Source organism: Antedon mediterranea, chromosome 7 (genome assembly GCF_964355755.1).
Source record: "Antedon mediterranea chromosome 7, ecAntMedi1.1, whole genome shotgun sequence".
Taxonomy (NCBI): Eukaryota; Metazoa; Echinodermata; class Crinoidea; order Comatulida; family Antedonidae; genus Antedon; species Antedon mediterranea.
The window spans coordinates 15,066,861-15,085,921 of record NC_092676.1 but is presented as its reverse complement, the minus strand read 5'-3'; the positions used below and the strand labels follow the sequence as shown (position 1 = coordinate 15,085,921).

General features: G+C 31.3%; 1 protein-coding gene across 1 annotated transcript; it reads left to right on the top strand.

The window, feature by feature from the left end:
- The first annotated feature begins 506 nt into the window (after window positions 1–506).
- Window positions 507–17,485, top strand: LOC140054444 (CCR4-NOT transcription complex subunit 4-like). Its single transcript, XM_072099428.1, has 17 exons — window positions 507–753; window positions 2,985–3,054; window positions 4,046–4,114; window positions 4,267–4,379; window positions 4,923–5,012; window positions 5,173–5,233; window positions 7,713–7,799; window positions 8,110–8,274; window positions 9,027–9,094; window positions 9,670–9,807; window positions 10,310–10,785; window positions 11,227–11,517; window positions 12,107–12,382; window positions 12,613–12,720; window positions 12,939–13,046; window positions 13,475–13,564; window positions 14,465–17,485. Exons 2-17 carry the CDS (start codon window positions 3,028–3,030, stop codon window positions 14,470–14,472), a joined length of 2,175 nt encoding a protein of 724 aa, XP_071955529.1. The 5' UTR covers window positions 507–753; window positions 2,985–3,027; the 3' UTR covers window positions 14,473–17,485.
- Window positions 17,486–19,061: the final 1,576 nt, after the last annotated feature.

Here is a 19,061-nt window from a genome sequence, read left to right as displayed (position 1 = left end):
TTTCTTTAGTTTTATTAAAATTAATCTTAAGGTAATTGTCATTGCACCATGACATTAATTTAACATATTCAGCCTTATACACATGATCGTCAGTATTTTTCAATAGACCAATCAGTACCATCTGCGTATTTGATTATATGACACATATGACTACAATACATGACTATAACATAATTATTCTTGATTTATGCACATAAATAACAAACATGGATATTCTTTCACCTTCTACTAATCTGTCTACACAAATAATCGTCAATGAAGTAATGGAAAATAAATATCCCCAAACATTAATTTGTACAACAGTATCTAGTGGGCCCGTTAAAAAAGTACATTGCATTTGAATGTTAAGTTCATAGAGCTGCTCTATTATTTATTACTGAAGTAATCAGCAATAAAACAAACTTTACTTTACATTGTGTTTTCATTTTTGACTAATTACGTGTATTTTATTGACTAATTTGGCTGAGATGTAATAATAATAATTCATTCATATTGAGAAGAAACTTTCTCCAGAGGATGCTAATTTTGTAGCATACGCCCTCTACAATCAATGATACCTGTGTGTACATCCGGGCTTTACTGTACTTAGCCTCCTATATACACACACAGAGCAGAGTACTAGCCTCCTCCCACCATACTACGTTTATGATGTGTGTACGTACATCGATTGTATATGTACGACGGTGGTGTTTAGGCCTAGAATTTCTGTTGCTGATTTCCCGCAATTGGACAATATACTAACAAAAAGTATTAGTAAGTTTATCTGTAAAATATAAATATTTTAATGTGAAACATTACTATCATAATTTTAGTTTGGTGAGATGTGAATGTGATACATTGTTTATTACATTTTATTAGGTTTGTTTAGTTAGTAACATTACAATTAGAATTATGCTAGGCCTAGGCCTAGGCTAGGCTAGCCTACTAGGCCTACCACCTAACTAGGCTAGGCCTAGACTACTACTACTAGCTAGGGCCTAGGCTAGACTAGGCCTAGTAGGCATAGACTACATGATTGATGGACGATCGGGCTTATTCTTAAAACGATTGGGTACCAACGCGTGTGGACCTTCAAGCCTAAAACTGTGTGTACGTTCGCGGCCAACTGTTATTATGCTAGGCTAGATGGATGATCGGGCCCATTCTAAAAATCTAATAATTATAAAGGAAAGACGTTCGGGTCTACAAAAATGAATTGGATTTATAATTTTTCACCATTAAAATAAATGTTCTTTCCACTGGTTCGTGATACAAATGTAATAAACTAGGCTAGGGGCCTAGCCCTATAATATATGTAAAAGAATTACAGTATTATTAAATATTTTAATAATAGTTTTATCAACATTAAAATGATGAATATTTTTCTTTTTATATTTTCTAACCTAGGTGCCTGTGGAGTTTTTTGTGCGGATTAAACTAACACTAACAGTACTCATCAACAAATGTCAAATGACAAGTTCAAATCTTGTTTTTCTTGCTTGTACTAAACCATTTGTTTCTGCTAGGCCTAGATGGTATATTTTTATTAGCAAAAAAAGAACATAAGAATAAAGTAAAAGACTTAACGACTGCTGCTACACAGGATGTGAGTCCCACGTACGATCAATAATTTGGTTACTGTAACACACACAAGAGCGCTTAGGCCTAGGCCTATGTCGTCAATTCGAGCGCTTATATCGACACTAGAACTGATTGTAACTAGTCTTGGTTAACTTATGGGGCCCACGATGTGATTCATTTTGTATAAAAACCAGTATGCGCGAGCGCTTATATGTAAAATCACTGATCGCGGTTACCCATCCATTTTCAATTCCAAAAAAGTAGAACATGGGCAACTTAAAGCAACTAAGTTTATGTGGAATTTTGTGGGTGCCTTTCAGTGTGTTCAGTTACTCGGAGCGCTTTGTCAACACAGTTGGGTTGGGTTGAGTTCCATGTTACCATAAGGGCACCTTTTTTAGAGGCCTAGCCTAATACCTAGGCGTTATTATTTTCTAGCTGAGGTATTTTAGTAAGTCATTCATTTACTACTAAGTCAATCATTTATTAAATTTTACTGAGACTACTGTATGTTGTTACATACTGTATCTACAATGAAAAGTTGTATTTAGATTAATAGATGAGAAATTTTAATGCAATTTAATCCATTTTTAAATGTAATGCTTCTTTTCTTTTCCTTGATTTTTAAATTGTTTATTTTATGTTTGTACAGTCAACTCTCCCAATACCGGACACCCTTGGGCGGGCATATATTTTCCGGTTTTTCGAAAGTCCGGTTTCCTGAAAACATATTTTTAAAGTCATCACGTTGTCACTGAAAATGCTTTGAATCACCGGTCCGAATGCTGCCCGGTACGGTCTAGCGTAGGGAAGGCCTAGGCTATGATTGTGTCAAGCTAGTTTTAATTAAATAATACTGATAGGACTAGGCCTACTTTATTAATATTAAGCTAATTCAGTTTACCTTTTTTAAAAGTTACATTATTTTCTGTACCAATAAAACATGTTACAGTAGTAAATTATTGTTTCTCAATGTGTTTTTAGCGGCATAATGTTGGTCGTTTATTGTTTATCGCGAGCTAGCAGCAGCATGGGTGATAAAAATAGCAGAGCGGGGCTTTGATTGATGCGCATGTGCAGAGGTGTCATAATCAAATAAAAACACCACATGTTTTTTAAGCTCCTTTATTTTGACGTAATTTGATAGCAATAAACGAGCCAAGCAATAATAACACAATAATTAGTTGGTAACATTTCAAAGTTTATTAACACTAGTTAAATCAAGTTCATTCCGTTTACGTTTTGCCATAATGTATATGTTTTTTTTAAATTTTTCATAGGGTCAAAATTGTGCATAACTATATTTTGAAAATAGCATAGTTAGTACCAGACATCTAGCTATGATCTCTTTAAAATAACATACAGTAGATTTAAGTGATACTAATTTATTACTCTTTTTAATTACACTATTGACTATTTTACAGGAGCATTTGAGATTAATTTCATCAAAAAAGTCTGAAGATTAAGATGATTAATAATGACGAACCAGCTGATGTAAGTCATTTACAGATCCACTTTCCATCACATTTTTCTTTACATAACATCCCAGTACTGGTATGCCTGTACAGTACACAGGTTATACTAGACCCATTCCCTATTATTTTTTACCTTTGTGTACAAATGTACGTATGCAAATGTAAAACAGCAGCAACGTACGGACATCGTATTTTTGTTATAGGCCTAGTCTGATGTTGTCTAGTTGCTGCATAATTGTCTTTCTGTTTTTGGCAGAATTTGTTAATTATATAAAAAAGTTACAATTCTTCTATTTGTGTTTGGCCTTCATGATCGATTAAAAGTTGGGGAATCACAGAAGAAAACTAAAATATCAGTCCACACAATGCATATTGGGATTTATAGCGGGCCGCTTAAATTATTAGAATCAACTTATTTTTCACATTTTTAATCATTTATGTAGGCAAAAAAAGTGACAATATGACCATACAGTATTTATTTTTAAATTAGATCTAAAAAAAGCTGGTAACACTCTAACAGTTTTAAATATAAAAGTAAAGTTACTGTACATTTTAAATTGGTTTTGTTTCATTTGTAACGCATTTTAAATCTCAAATTGACCAGAAGAGCTAACTTTCATAGTTAAAAATGTCCAAAAAAATGTTACTTTCTTTGAATCACTTCCAATCCATTTTCACATCCACACTGTACTGTACATTCTTCATAAGCATTGCTTGAAATTTAGGTGCCCCCCCCCCTCCTCCAAAAAAACCAAAAAAGAAACAACAAACAAAATTGATCTTTAAATTGTTTGCACACACTATAGCAATTTTACAAAACAAAATTATGTACACATAAATTCAAAATATAAAAATGTTGATACCAAACACACTTTTAGTTTTGCCTGTTATTGTAAGAGTTACATTTGGTTTTTGATAATTGTTAAAAATGATTTTGTTTACAGTATGCTTTGAAATTGAAAGGAAAAGTATAAAACTTTGTTGAGATGTTTTAAATCTTTTTTGTTTAGTGTCCATTGTGCATGGAAACTCTTGAAATTGATGATGTGAATTTTTTTCCCTGTACATGTGGTTATCAGGTAGGTTATATTTTGGAATATTAATAGTAATTCACATTTATTAACTGTCAGATGTTGAGTTAATATACAGTAGGTAATAAAATAGGGGCATATTTTAAAATTAAATAAAAAGGATTATTTACACAAGGTTCTCACTTTAAAATACTTGATAGATTTGTCGTTTTTGCTGGCATCGTATCCGTACAGACGAAAATGGTTTGTGTCCTGCATGTAGGAAAGTTTACCAAGAACACCCAGCAAACTTTAAACCACTGACAGAAGAAGAGTAAGACTGTTTTGAAATAATATTTTAATAACATTTACAGTAAATTTAGAAAGGGAGTACAGAAAGAAAATACTGTATGCTATTTGGAAAGACCATTGAATTGAATCATGTATTCGTTGTAGATTTGTTGTATGGAATACATACTGCTCCCAAACCATATTCTTAAAATGTTAGCTCAATCAAGTTTATTAAAAGTTATTATGCCAGTTGATGTGTATACTACTATATATTTTATTTTATATTCTTTTATTAAGTTCACTTTTATAAAAACTTTAAATATCAGATGAGATAAAAACATGAATGTCTTTATCTTAATTTTTATTTTCTTTTAATAAATGCTCATTCTAAATCTAAATGTACAGTATTCAATCTCAAAATTACCTCATTGTACCAAAAAAGCATTAGACAACAGAGCATTTTTATACTGCTCTACCAAGTTAAGAAACAACCTTCCATATACAGTACAGTATAAGAATTCACAACCAAAAATGCACTTTTAACTTGGATACGGTACTTTGAAAACATACTTATCATTAATTATAGATTACAAAGGATAAAGAATGAAAAAAAGCTGAAAGATCATCAAAGACGGCAAAAAGTATCAGAGAATAGGAAACATCTTGCTAGTGTCAGGTACTGTTTTTGCTTGAATGTTCCACACATCTTAAATGGCAATAAAGTTGGTTTGTTTTAAAGTGGATAGGCTTATTAATACATAATTGGAATGCATTCACACTTGTTCTTCTAACTTCATTCTTTACAATGATTGCTGTTTACTTACCATCTTTCTTAGGGTTGTACAGAAAAATCTAGTATTTGTTGTTGGTCTTTCAACAAGACTAGCTGATAATGAGGTATGTAGTGCATTATTAGGTTATATGCATGATATGCATATAACCTCTTGATTCTGTCAGGATCTTTATTTATTTATTTATTTATTTATTCTTTCCTTAGCACTATTTTGTCCGTGAATTATCTTGGTATCATGTTTCAGCTAAGTCAATTATTCAGAGTATATTCCTTATGGCCAGGAATCGATGTGGTTATGTTTTCACGGTGTGCAATCAAAAATTACGCGGTTTACGCGCGATTTAACGAAATCACGTTTGTAATCATATCTTCACAAGCATGAATCACTTTTAAACAAAATTTGGTACTCATAAATTTCAGGTCATATTTCATCATATGGCAATACAATTACGTGCGTAGCGCATATAACGCGTGCTTAAAATGTTAAAAATTGTCAGAATTTATTTTCGATGAAATTAGAGTACGCTTCAGGCAATTTTAAGTGTTTATAAAATTGCCATGAGTGCGCAGATTTTTGCACGCGCACTGCACGTCAAACGTTAATGCGCACTGTTTTTGTCCGATTACTGTTGTATAACATTTCTTTAATAATATCATATTTTATTCACTTTTCAATGCGAAACAGCGTTATACGAGCACGTCAAAAGTGACAGGCTACGCACGTGTAAGTTAACAAAATGGTGAAAATATGCTAAATTTTAAAATTAATATATATCGTTAGAATGCTCAGGAACACCTATTTTTTATTTAATTTTCTTGAAGTTTATGTATCATATGTATGAATTATTTTGAAATTAAGAGAACAAAACTTAAGTCATCATTAATGGCATATTAAATTTTTAAAAATAAATTTTGACAATCATACAAATTATACAATTTTCTTAGGCCGAAATAACAAACTTAACATTAACTTTCTTCCTTAAGAAGTTCATATATATATATATATTAAAGTTAAAATATTGACAGTGCACCATTTAAAAAAATTTTTAAAGATGTCATCATAGTAAAACATTATAATTCATTGCGGTATGTAATAATCTATCTGCACCAAAGTGGTTGCTGCATAGTAAATACACGGAGGAATCTTTCTATAACTTTTAGTCAGTTGTGTATGGCTCGGTGGTCTTTGCTCGTGTCTGTAGCATTCAAGGTATCGAGTTCGAGTCTCACCTTGGGAAACGAAACAAAATAAGATTTTTTTTTATTATCCGTATTGTTTGTTCAATTGTATTTCTTAGTGTAAAGATTATACACATGATTTATAATGAAATCTAGATAAAACACAAATGTGGTTTATGACATTATATACGCAGAAGGATCTTTGATCGGATTATGATACCGGCTATTGTATTTGCGTTAGCAAGATCCTATCATATATTATAAATAACTAAAGATTCTGAGAAAATAAATCAATCAATACATCTTAAATCAATCAATTATCTTTATTTAAATCAACGCATATAACCTATAATTCGTCATAGTGACAAATTAAATCTAGTTCTTTGTTAGATTCATGTAAACCATGTGTTTTCTAAAGGAAGTAATGGCCTTTTTGTCCATACCCGATTTTTAAAATTAAAATTGTATTTATATCTAGAGCTATGTCACTTTCAGTCACCAAAAGGATGTTAGTTTCACTTAGATCACATTTTGGACTACAGCGTCAATAGCTGACAAACTATTCACAGTTTACCTTATACCTACTGTATGTACCTATGGCGGTACCTGTTAAGCTAGAGTAACTGAAACAGAATACTAGCTGACAAACAATTCACAGTTTACCTTATACCTACTGTATGTACCTATGGCGGTACCTGTTAAGCTAGAGTAACTGAAACAGAATACTAGCTGACAAACTATTCACAGTTTACCTTATACCTACTGTATGTACCTATGGCGGTACCTGTTAAGCTAGAGTAACTGAAACAGAATACTAGCTGACAAACTATTCACCGTTTACCTTATACCTACTGTATGTACCTATGGCGGTACCTGTTAAGCTAGAGTAACTGAAACAGAATACTAGCTGACAAACTATTCACAGTTTACCTTATACCTACTGTATGTACCTATGGCGGTACCTGTTAAGCTAGAGTAACTGAAACAGAATACTAGCTGACAAACTATTCACCGTTTACCTTATACCTACTGTATGTACCTATGGCGGTACCTGTTAAGCTAGAGTAACCGAAACAGAATACTTCAGAATAAATGATAATTTGTAGATAGTATTAACATCCTGAGAAAAAAGTACCCTCACTGTAAGAAAGAACAGAGCAAAACAATGTACAGAATTAAATAAAGACTATTAAAAGTTATTATGACTCAATATATACCATAAAGGTAATACCTCCATGATAAACTCTATATTTTTCAAAATGATTATTTCTCTTTAATAATAAATGTATTTATATTCTACTAACAATTTCCTATTTCTTGGTACTGTAGGTTTAGCTAAACAATAAATAAAAATTGTATATTACCAGACACATAAATATTTATATTGTGTTTTTAAATTTTAAGGTTTTGAGAAAGCAAGAATATTTTGGTAAATTCGGTAAAATAATGAAAGTTGTCGTCAACCAAAATACAGCATATGCTGGACAAGGGGTAAATTTGAATTACTTTTTTTTTATCACACTTTATGTTTTTTTCATACCAATAATATTATCTCTTACTCTAGCAGTCACCACTTTATTCAGAGAGATGTACAACAAATTATAATTCAGAAAATATGTACATATACAGATATTACTACAATATACATCATCTGTAGAAGGTTGGCAGCCAATTAGAAATCTTGTTTTACATCTGAAAATTTAAAGTATCCTATTTATTTTGGTTAGTAGTTAATGTAGTGTAGTAAATTTGTGCTATGATAAATGTTTTGTAATTAATTTTTCCTCTTTCCTCCTGAAAGGGCCCAAGTGCCAGCGCTTATGTGACGTATCAAAAAGCAGAAGATGCATTGAGAGCAATACAAGCAGTTAACAATGTACATGTAGATGGAAGAACTTTAAAGGCATCTCTTGGAACTACAAAATATTGTAGTAATTTCTTAAAAAATATGTCTTGTCCCAAACAGGTAAAAACAATCTTTTGATTTTGATAAAAGTAGATAGATGAATTTGATAACAAGAAATAATAATGAAAAATACAACAAATTTGGAGATATTTAGACAACTGTTTATTTTATATTTATAACAAAAGTTTAAAGTTATCTAGTTTTTAGATCACTCTTATGCAATCTGACTAATAGCAAATATTAAAATGCAATCAGGGCCTTCGTTTACTGAACCTGAAAATGTCAAATTAAAGCAAAAAATATTCAAATTGACTGGAAGGAAGTCAATGGGTTTTTCGGTTTGATTTAACCTGTTTTTTTATAAATGTATAGTTTTTTGAATTTTTTTTATTAATCTTCATTTTTCATGTTTTTGGGGAACAATACATCTTTAAACCTTGCCTGGAATTGGAAGGATGACATTGTGCACTGTTATCAGCTACTAAAACCATCCTAGTGCATTGGTGAAGATAAAGATTTTAAACTGGGCTAATGCTAACCACCGCTCCGCTATGAGTGGAAACTTTATTTCATCAATCAACATTTTGACAGAAGCTTACAATTAGAAAAAAAATTCTATGCTGATGGTGAAATTTATTAATATTTTGTTTGTTTATCGTGTTAAATAACTGAATGATTACAACGACTGTCAGGTCAACAAACAAACAATTTTGTCTTTTGGAAAACATACCTAGACAGCTTTTGTTTTTGTCACCATGAAATCTGTAGTAAATTACTTGACGAGTGAACAATTTATATTTTGTGTTTTCTAGGATTGTATGTATTTACACGAATTAGGTGAAGGAACAGCAAGTTTCACAAAAGAGGACATGCAAATGGGGTACTCATAATTATTCATTTTTTTTGTGATACGTGTCAAATCTTCTGAATGTAAACAATATTTCCAGTGTATGAAAGATTTCTATTTTTTCTTCATAGAGAAATGATATTTTGCTTTAAGTATTGCGCATTGAGAAAAGAACCAAGAAAATCTATCTGGGGTGGATGAATTTGTTTGTTGTTCAGAAGGTTTGAAATGGCAATTTATCCACCGGACGATGTTCAGTTATATCTGAAGCAACAGAATTAACTGTGGCTTAGACCTATATAAAATTGATTTGAGAATACCCATCCTATATTGGGGCTGAGATGAAAAAATGCTGAGAAGAAATGGCACTCTTACCTTTTATAGAGAGTTGTAAATAGCACTGAAACTTGTCAAGCAAAGATGCAGCGACAAAACTGAGAACTTCATCCAAATTGTTGCTTTTTGACATAATATTATTGAATTATATTTAACAACATTGATGATTTTTACTCCAGAAACCCCATGTGCACCCCAGTACCCAAGCTACAATGCATTATTTTAAACATTGTGTTGCTTTTTTTGTGAATTTAAGAATTTTTTTCTTACAGAAAACATCAAGAATATGAGCAAAAATTGATTCATGATATGTTTAACCAATCAAATAGTGCAGTACCTTCTCAGGCCTCAACAAATAATACAACAGCGTCATTTTCCTCAGAAAGACCAAGAGCTTCTTCTTTAACAAGGTAATATTAAATCAAGTATGCATAAATATTTTTAATTTTAATGAGGATAAGAAAAGTATGGTTGTATGCTTCTCATAAATATGAAGAGTATCAGGGTTGTGCTTGGCTTGTGAAAGATTATAGTCTGAGCAAGAACATATTTTCCTTTTGAGGATTATCAGGCATGAATAATCAAAAGAGATGGAAATCCAATTTTTCAAATTCATATAGTCATATGATTATGGTAATGGATGTCACAACATCTGATTCATATCTACATCTCTTGCTTCCCTAATACATTTTTTAAGTGGGGGTTACTTTTCATTCTGAGGATAATTCATTTGAAATGAATAAATATTTTAAGAGTCATTGCTTACAGCTACATTTTAGAGGAGGCATGTCTCGAAATAAAAAATATTAAAGGAAACCCTCTCATATCAATGATATAGTGAGAACTGGAGTATTGCGGTTATAGCTTCTGGTAAACTTTTTGTAATTGTTATTTGATACGTCTATACCATAGGTCAAAGCCGAGCTCTCCACCATTGGCAACAACACACCCTCCAAGTACAAACTCAAAGGAAGCATGGCCTACATTACAACGAGATATAAAGCAGAATGAAAGATTCTCACCAACAGAAACTAGTCCAGAGACTGTTGAACATAATAATTACATAGAAGTGTTACCTACAAATATACAACAGCAAGGTTCATCACCAGGTCAAGATGAGTTGCCATCATTCATGATGTCAGCAAGGCCAACAAATAATTGTCAATTGTTGAATGATAATCCATCACCTCCACAAACTATATCTCCATTTACATCAACCAGAACAACTTCATCATTCTTCTCAGAGAATGGTCTTTTTGGTCCCAGCTCTGGCATGCCATCAAAAAATTTACATCGGATGACAAATTTACCACCTTCTCAACCACCAGCTCTTGAACCGCCACCAGCACTTTCAAACTCCTTAGGTATACATCCAATAGCTCCTCAAGGTATGTTAAACTAGATACTTTCAAATTATAATCAATTTTTTAAAAAGCAGAAATGTCTCGGAATGTGTAAAATGTAATTTGAATTGGAACTTGGAAATTAATTGATCAATAGAATTATATTAGAAATATGCTATTTCCAAATGTAATAAATCAAAAATAAAAAAAAACAAAATATGTAATTTAAAAAAAATGTCTTTAGACAGTGAAAACAATTTTGAAATCATTATTTGAGACTTATCATCAATAAAAAGTTGTCCATACACATAGCTAAAAAGTTTACCAATCTTTACATTTGAGTTGGACAGTCTGTGTTTAAATTGAAAAAATGAACATAAAAATAAACAACAAAATGCAGAAGAACTAAATACTAAATAATTTAAAATACTGTATGCTTGTTTTATTGTTTTATATAGTAATTCAATTTATTTTGTAAATTCACAGATTGGAGTGAGGGCATATTGAGTTCTGATTCTTTGCCGGTAGGAAGTTCAACAACAGATTGGCAGCAAGCTTTTGGTTTTCTCAATGAAAAGGAAGATAATCACAGTGAAGATGAATTGGACTTTGATCCATTTAAAGAATCTAAGAAGGGTTTAGCCGATTTACTTGCAACAGAAATGCAACTAAAGCATCAGCCACAAAAGCCACCAGGCTTAACACAACCCCCACCAGGTTTTGGAAGCCAACCATCAAATCATAGTCCTTTCACAATACCCAGCAGACATCCACCAGGTTAGTAATGTAATATTGTTTAATTTATGAATGTTTATTAGTTTTATTAGAATTAAACAATTGACAGGTTAGATTAGAGCAGAGTGAAGAACTAAATAGCAAAGCTATACATGAGGTTTTATAAAATCTAATAGATAACACAAACTTAGATATTTTGTTGTAAACATATATTGCCCGGCATGTACTTTGATTATATGCATATTATGATCAAATTTTAATTCTAGATTCTCTGATCAATCTATAGATACTATGTTGTTCATTCTTTAAATTGATTTATATTTTATATTTTTAATTCATAAAAATATACATTGTCATTTTAACATTGTAATTCAACAAAAACTCAAAACTATTAACTTTATTTTATTGTATTGCGCAGAAACAATTTCAACAGTTCTTGAAATAGGCCCAGAGGGCAAAAGTGGGGGCATTGCCATTATGAAGCACAAAAACTCAAAGCTATCAACTTTATTTTATTGTATTGCGGAGAAACAATTTCAACTGGTTTTGAAATAGGCCCAGAGGGCAAAAGTGGGGGCATTGCCATTATGAAGCACTTTATGTATCAACAATGCTTACTGTTTTCTATTAGGTGGAGGTAGTAAAATATTGAGTTTAATGCAGATGAATCAAAAGCAAGTAAATAACAGTCAAGCTCCCCCTGGCCTTGGTCAACAGCATCAACTGCCAGGATTCTCAAATCATATATTTCATGAGTCTCAGCAGCACAATAGTCAATCAGCTGACAGCAGACAACAGAACCATGTATCTGATCTTAAAAGCTGGCAAGATGGTTTTAGGGCATTACTACCCAATATTAACATCAGTTTTGGTGCTGCAAATTATGAATCATCCTTGGAATCAACTGGTATGAAAATTCCTACAGGGCCAACAATTAAAAATATATTGTCCCAATTAAAAAATAGTGAAATTATCTGTCAGACAATGTGTTTTTGGTTAAATTTAACTGTCTTATTTAGTAACGTTAATAGATTTATTGAAATTGCAAAATGGCATATTCAAAGTCTGATTTTAATAATCTTATTATAATATTTTTGGAGAACAATGCATCTTTAAACAACAGTATTTTTATGTTAGGTAACTGGGTTTCAAAAGAAAATAGTACCGGTTCTTGGAAAACACAAGATCCTGCAATAGTTCGCATAGCAGCACCTCCCAGTGTACCAAATAATCATGACAGAGATAGTAAGTATTATTATTTTAAAAATGTTGTTGGTGTTACCATGTTCAAGACTAAATAAAAGTAGTTATATAGCAAGCTTCTTTTATTTATACATTCTGGTTTAAAAAACAAAGAATGACAGTACATTAAATATAAACATTTTCTTAAATTAAAAGATAGATATAAAAAAATAGATATACATATTGTTATTTATATAAATTACTGTTATTGTTATCTTCAGATTTATCAACAGAAGAACCACCTCATTGGTTGCAGTCTCTACAAACATTAACAGAAACAGACAGTCCCATTGCTAATAATCTCTTCCCAACCTATTTCAATTCACAAGGTAATTTTCTTTTTATTTGGTTTATAAGGTGATGAACCAAACTGATGTCCATATCGTTTAATAATTAGTAGTATGGCACTTTATCTTTAACTCTATAAATAGAAAGTAGAGGGAAAGATGCTATAAAACAATTAAATTGCTTTGGTTGACCTATATGCACAGCACCACTAGTTATGGAATATACTGCCATCAACCGGTAGTTTTGTTACCATTAGTTTTTGCCAAAATGGTATATTTATTACATTAGACTATTTTCGTCTTGAATTCTTATAGTTAATTGTATAATTGAAGCATTTCCCTGGTGTGAGTGTAACAAGTACATTTTCTATATACTCTAAATTGGTTTTGTATGATTTATATTGCTTTGAAATAGATAAAATGTTTTTATATTAAAGAAGCACAATTAAAATGTTTATACAATTTTTAAGGTGCTAACTGGGTATCACATAGTACACCAGCAGGACACAACACACAAGTAAAACCAAGTAAAAATGGCAAGCAGCACACAGTAACAGGACGTAAGTATCTACTGGATAAGCTTTAACTTAATTTGTTCATATATCTCAGAATAGTTGATGGTTGATGATATGGTAATGTGATACAATCAAATACAAGGATTAAATGGGAAAAAAAATTAAATGTTAGTTTCAATTTCTGTTTTCCCCATTAAAATAAGAAACCATGAAGATGAATAGCTAACAATTTCAACAGAAAGAGAGAACCTCTTGATAATTTGCCTGTGGATGGTAATGGCGGAATAAATAATATGAAATGAGTGAGTGGTCGAGTGGTTAAGACAGCGGAACCGTAATTACGTAGCCTTAATATCGGCAAAGGTTTGAGGCTCGCTCGCTTCATGGTTCTGTTGGTAGAACAAGTCTTCTCAGATAAGGACTATAAACTGTCCAGTGTACACATTTAGCTCATGTGCACTTTGAAGAACCTAGTACATTTTTCAAGACGAGTAGGGGGTTACCCCGGTGTACTAGTACTACATACAACCACCGATCATAACTGGGCCCTGTGTAAATAAATATCAAATTCAAAGTTCAACTATTATACAAACGAGAAAATTGACATGGTGAAAAAAAAAATGTACTGTACTAGGTTCTTTGAAAGTGCACATAAACATACGTACACTGGACCTACAGTTTGTAGTACTTATTTTTAAGACTCATTCTACCACCAGAACCATGGAGCGAGTAAGCCTCCAACCTCTTGCCATAGCACTATGGATTATGTTTTCCACTATCGTAATTCTCATTCATGGAAGCAAGGTATTCGGTACACTAATCAATAGGTGATAGTACACTGTATTCTGCTTCTTATTTTACATCATTAAATATACGTTCAAAATTTACATTTAGACTGATCATTTTAATGGTCCATGTAACAAATTTGTATTTTTGTCTTCACAGATCTGTGAAAATGGATGATTTGATCAAAAACTGACCTTAAGTATAAGTAGATATTAACAAACTTAATAACAAGTTATACCTGTGAACTAATTACAATAAATAAAACAATTGTATGCTAATAATCAATTATAAAGTTAGCAGATCCTAAGAATTTAAGTTAATGAATAAATAAATGAAATTAAAGTTATTAATTTTGTTCAAAATGTCAAAAGCATTAATGTTTGTCTTGTATTTTACTCATGATTGTAATAATACCAAGTTCAGTGTAGCCACTGAATAATAAAACAATTTAGTCAAACAAATATACATAAACATGAAGAATATACCATATTTTAATGAGACCTCTTTATTTGCAAACAAGACAGTACAAAGAATAACTGTTTAAAGTGTAATGGTACAAATATTTAATATTGTGAAAATAGAACATTTCATCTTTCATCAAATGAAATATTTTTGTCATTGCATTACGTAGATTGTTTTGTCATTTGATTGGAGGGTACATTAAAAAATTATCTCCTTTCTGCTCTCCTCTTCTGTCCTCTTGACAATTTAGTTCCAGTTTACTTTTTTAAATGTTTAACTGTCAAACACAAACAAGATAAAAATTGTAGAAGAGTCTAATGAATTCACATGGAATCAATTTATCTTGGGAATCTGAAAACTCACCTTTTAAACTTTTTTTGTTCAGTGCTTTGAGGCTTTGCATAATGCGCTATATAAGCCCCATTTATTATTATTATAGCAATAGTATCATTTGATTCAACTTTTGGAAATTATAATTTATCCTTTTAGCTCCTTTTAATGCCTTGTACAAGACTAATTCTTCAACTAGGACTCAGATCGACGTGGCAATTTGGGTCCATGTTGTTGCCCTTTGAATACCTTAACTAGATTTATAATTTGTTAAGCCCATTATATTGGTTAAGCCCATATCGAATTGCATTCATCAACGTTTCAATTTTTCTTCAATGTCTAAACCTCTAAAATCCGCTCAAAAACAGATTGAGTTCTGTGCCATATACAGGGTTTCTATGTCTGCCAAATTTGTCTCTCTAACCTTTAGTCCATGGGTCTGCTTTTTTGGTCGTGTCAAAGATTGCGTTCACAAATAACAAGAATGAACATGCATAATACAAATTTGCACTTGCATGCATGTAGTGAAAAATGCAATTTTGATGCTTCATAGATTATTTATTAAATATCATTTGACCAACAATCCTCCAATTAAATGACAAAGATCATTGTAGGTACTGTTATACTATATTACATGTACTTGCCTATTCAATGGTTTGTTATGTACCATAGTGGTTCAGCTGTACCATATTTTTATTTAACCTATTTTTCACCATATTCAAAATTATCTTAAATAATGCTTAAAATTTGATTGTTACCCACTCTTTGTGTTATTATAATGATGATTGAACTTGGTTTTAATTAAGAAAACCTATTAAGATACTGTTCATTGAAATACATGATTAGTTTATAACAATAATACATGTTATTTTCCCATAATTTCAGTTTTTTATGTAATTGATTTTCCTTTATTGTACAAAAATATGCTGATAAAATGTTTAAGATGGTAACAAATGTATAATCATACATTCTAAATAATTGAATGCTCAGTGCAGTATATTATGAACTAAACTGCATTTTATTTTATTTTGTTATTAATATTCTTTCAAATATTATTTACTGAAATAATCTTGAAAAAATAACATAATTTATCTAGTTGCATAACTTGTTATTAATTTTATCTGTGAAACTGGAATGAAACACAAATATAAGTTATCCTACTCAAGTACAGTATACTAATGCAATGTGTATTTATTTTTCTTTATGAAAATATACTTAATAACTTCTTCTATTAATGATTATTGTTTGTAGCTGCAAACGGTAACCATTGTGCAATACACACTGGCGGCAACACATATTGCAATACAACATTATAGTACAAACTAGATTTTGATTAGGTTTTGTTAGAAACAGGATTGCAAATTGTTCTGAAATATTGCATTCAATGTGTGGTTTTTCATCCCACTTATGCTATACCTTTATCATACGAAATACTGTAGCATCTCAATGGGTGCTGTTTAGTTTGTAAGATATACTACATCTCTTTTATGTTTTTCACATATTTTAGGCTATAAAGACAATTTAAATTAAAATACTGTATAAATCTTTTAACCCAAAAAAGTGTAACTTATCCTCTTGACAATTAAATTACATTCTACTGCAGTATTTGTTCAAACTGGCATTATGCAATATTTAATTTTAAAGGTAATACTTATTAGAATACTTGGAATATAGTATTGTACCCCTCCCCCCCCCCTGTTTCCAATAAAATATGGATTGTGTACATTGATTGTTGTTATACATAATATAACAGTTTATAAGAGTGCTAAAATGGTAGTAAGTTGTACCAACGACTGTCGTCAGTGTGTGTGTGAGTGAGTAAAAACGTAAAAGATGTGAGTTTCAGTTTAAACACATGAATAATAAAATGTATGATTATTATTATATTATACAGAAATGTAGAATTACTGGACAAATGTTTAATTTGGGATGGAATAACAATATGCAATGATTTGATTATGTTGGCCCTATACACAATAATCCACTATTAGCTAGCTAGCTTGTTGATTAGCAGACAACAAATTATTATTACAGGCATATGCTTTTTGTACTTAATTAAACAATCAATTTGATATCAGTCCAGATGGTAAATAGTCAATGACACAATGATGAGGTGCATGTTCTCTACATCATTAATTGACATTACTAAGTTACATCATAATTGTTTCTTTCAATTTTCAATAAGAAATTGCAATACGTTGTTTTACTTTTAACATTGCTACAGTACATCCATATTTCCGATTAATTATGAAAAGGAATATTTATGAATTACATATTAAAAGAATGATTTTTGTTTCATTTTTAATTAAAACCGGAATTGAAATGTGGGTAAAATCACAGATATGTGCAAATAAACCCTTCATATATGCAGAACACGACAGAATTGATATATAGCTTGATTATTATGTTTCAATACTTTGTTTAAAAGATTGTTTAGTAATAGCTATATTGCCACAATGAAAGCATCAATGGGGCAACTTTGCATCATCATAATTACATGCATTTTTTACAAACAAGTGTTTACATGAACTTCTTATATATATATATATATATATATAAATCAATGATGTTGCGTAGCACTGTGTAAATTATATATAAATCATACTGTAAATTATAGAAACAGTGCTCATATTCGGAACATGATCTCATAATCGCGTCGAGCATAGCTCATTGGATATATATATATATATTCTACTTTTATTCAGACGCCACCCTGGCTCCCTTTGTTATATTTCTTTTATTCCTGTCCACCCAGGCAGCACTTGCCAGCTTTATACTATGACGTTATCCAAATTCTTTCACTTGCACTGATGAAGGGCTAGTGTTGCCCGAAAGCTCTGCTAACTTTTCTGGCTGTTTACTTTATCGTTTTGATTTAGCTTTTCGCTTTTTATTTTTGTGTATCCATTAAGATCCAGCCACTGATACCCACAGCATTGTCATTTTTTTCAGTTATTTGCCTTTGGATTTATATATATATATATATAAACACATCAGGCAATGAACATTAATTCTAAACCGCCCGGTGATATACTGAAATTTAATTAATTTCAGACTCGAACTCGGACCGCCTGCTTGATATGCAGATGTCCTAACCATTAGACCACTGGGGCTTTCATGGTATTGTTCGAACTCGATTGGATAACGACTCTTTAACATTCTCGGCGTGGTACGGCAGAACAGCACTAGTCCTCAGTTGTACGCACGCGCAACAGAGATCAAATTGATACGCCCTCATCTTTCAGTATTTTTATTCACGAGGCGGGATCTCCGAAGAGATACTTTTATATATATAAACACAAGAGGCAAAGAACATTAATTCTAAACCGCACGGTGATATACTGAAATTTAATTAATTAATTTGAAACGATAAAGATGAGGAAATCTGTGAGAATGAGAAAAAGTCGCCCCAACCGAGACTCGAACTCGGACCGCCTGCTTGATATGCAGATGTCCTAACCATTAGACCACTGGGGCTTTCATGGTATTGTTCGAACTTGATTGGATAACAACTCTTTAACATTCTCGGCGTGGTACGGCGGAACAGCACTAGTCCTCAGTTGTACGCACGCGAAACAGAGATCAAATTGATACGCCCTCATCTTTCAGTATTTTTATTCACGAGGACATTTATATATATATATATATATAAACCGATCAGTAGGCAAAGAACATTAATTCTAAACCGCCCGGTGATATACTGAAATTTAATTAATTAATTTTATATATATATATATATATATATATATATATATATATATATATATATATATATAATTCCTTCACTTGCACTGATGAAGGGCTAGTATTGACCGAAAGCTCTGCTAACTTTTCTGGCTGTTTACTTTATCGTTTTGATAATAGCTTTTCGCTTTTTATTTTTGTATCTCCATTGAGATCCAGCCACTGATACCCACAGCATTGTCATTTTTTTCAGTAATTTGCCTTTGGATTTATATATATA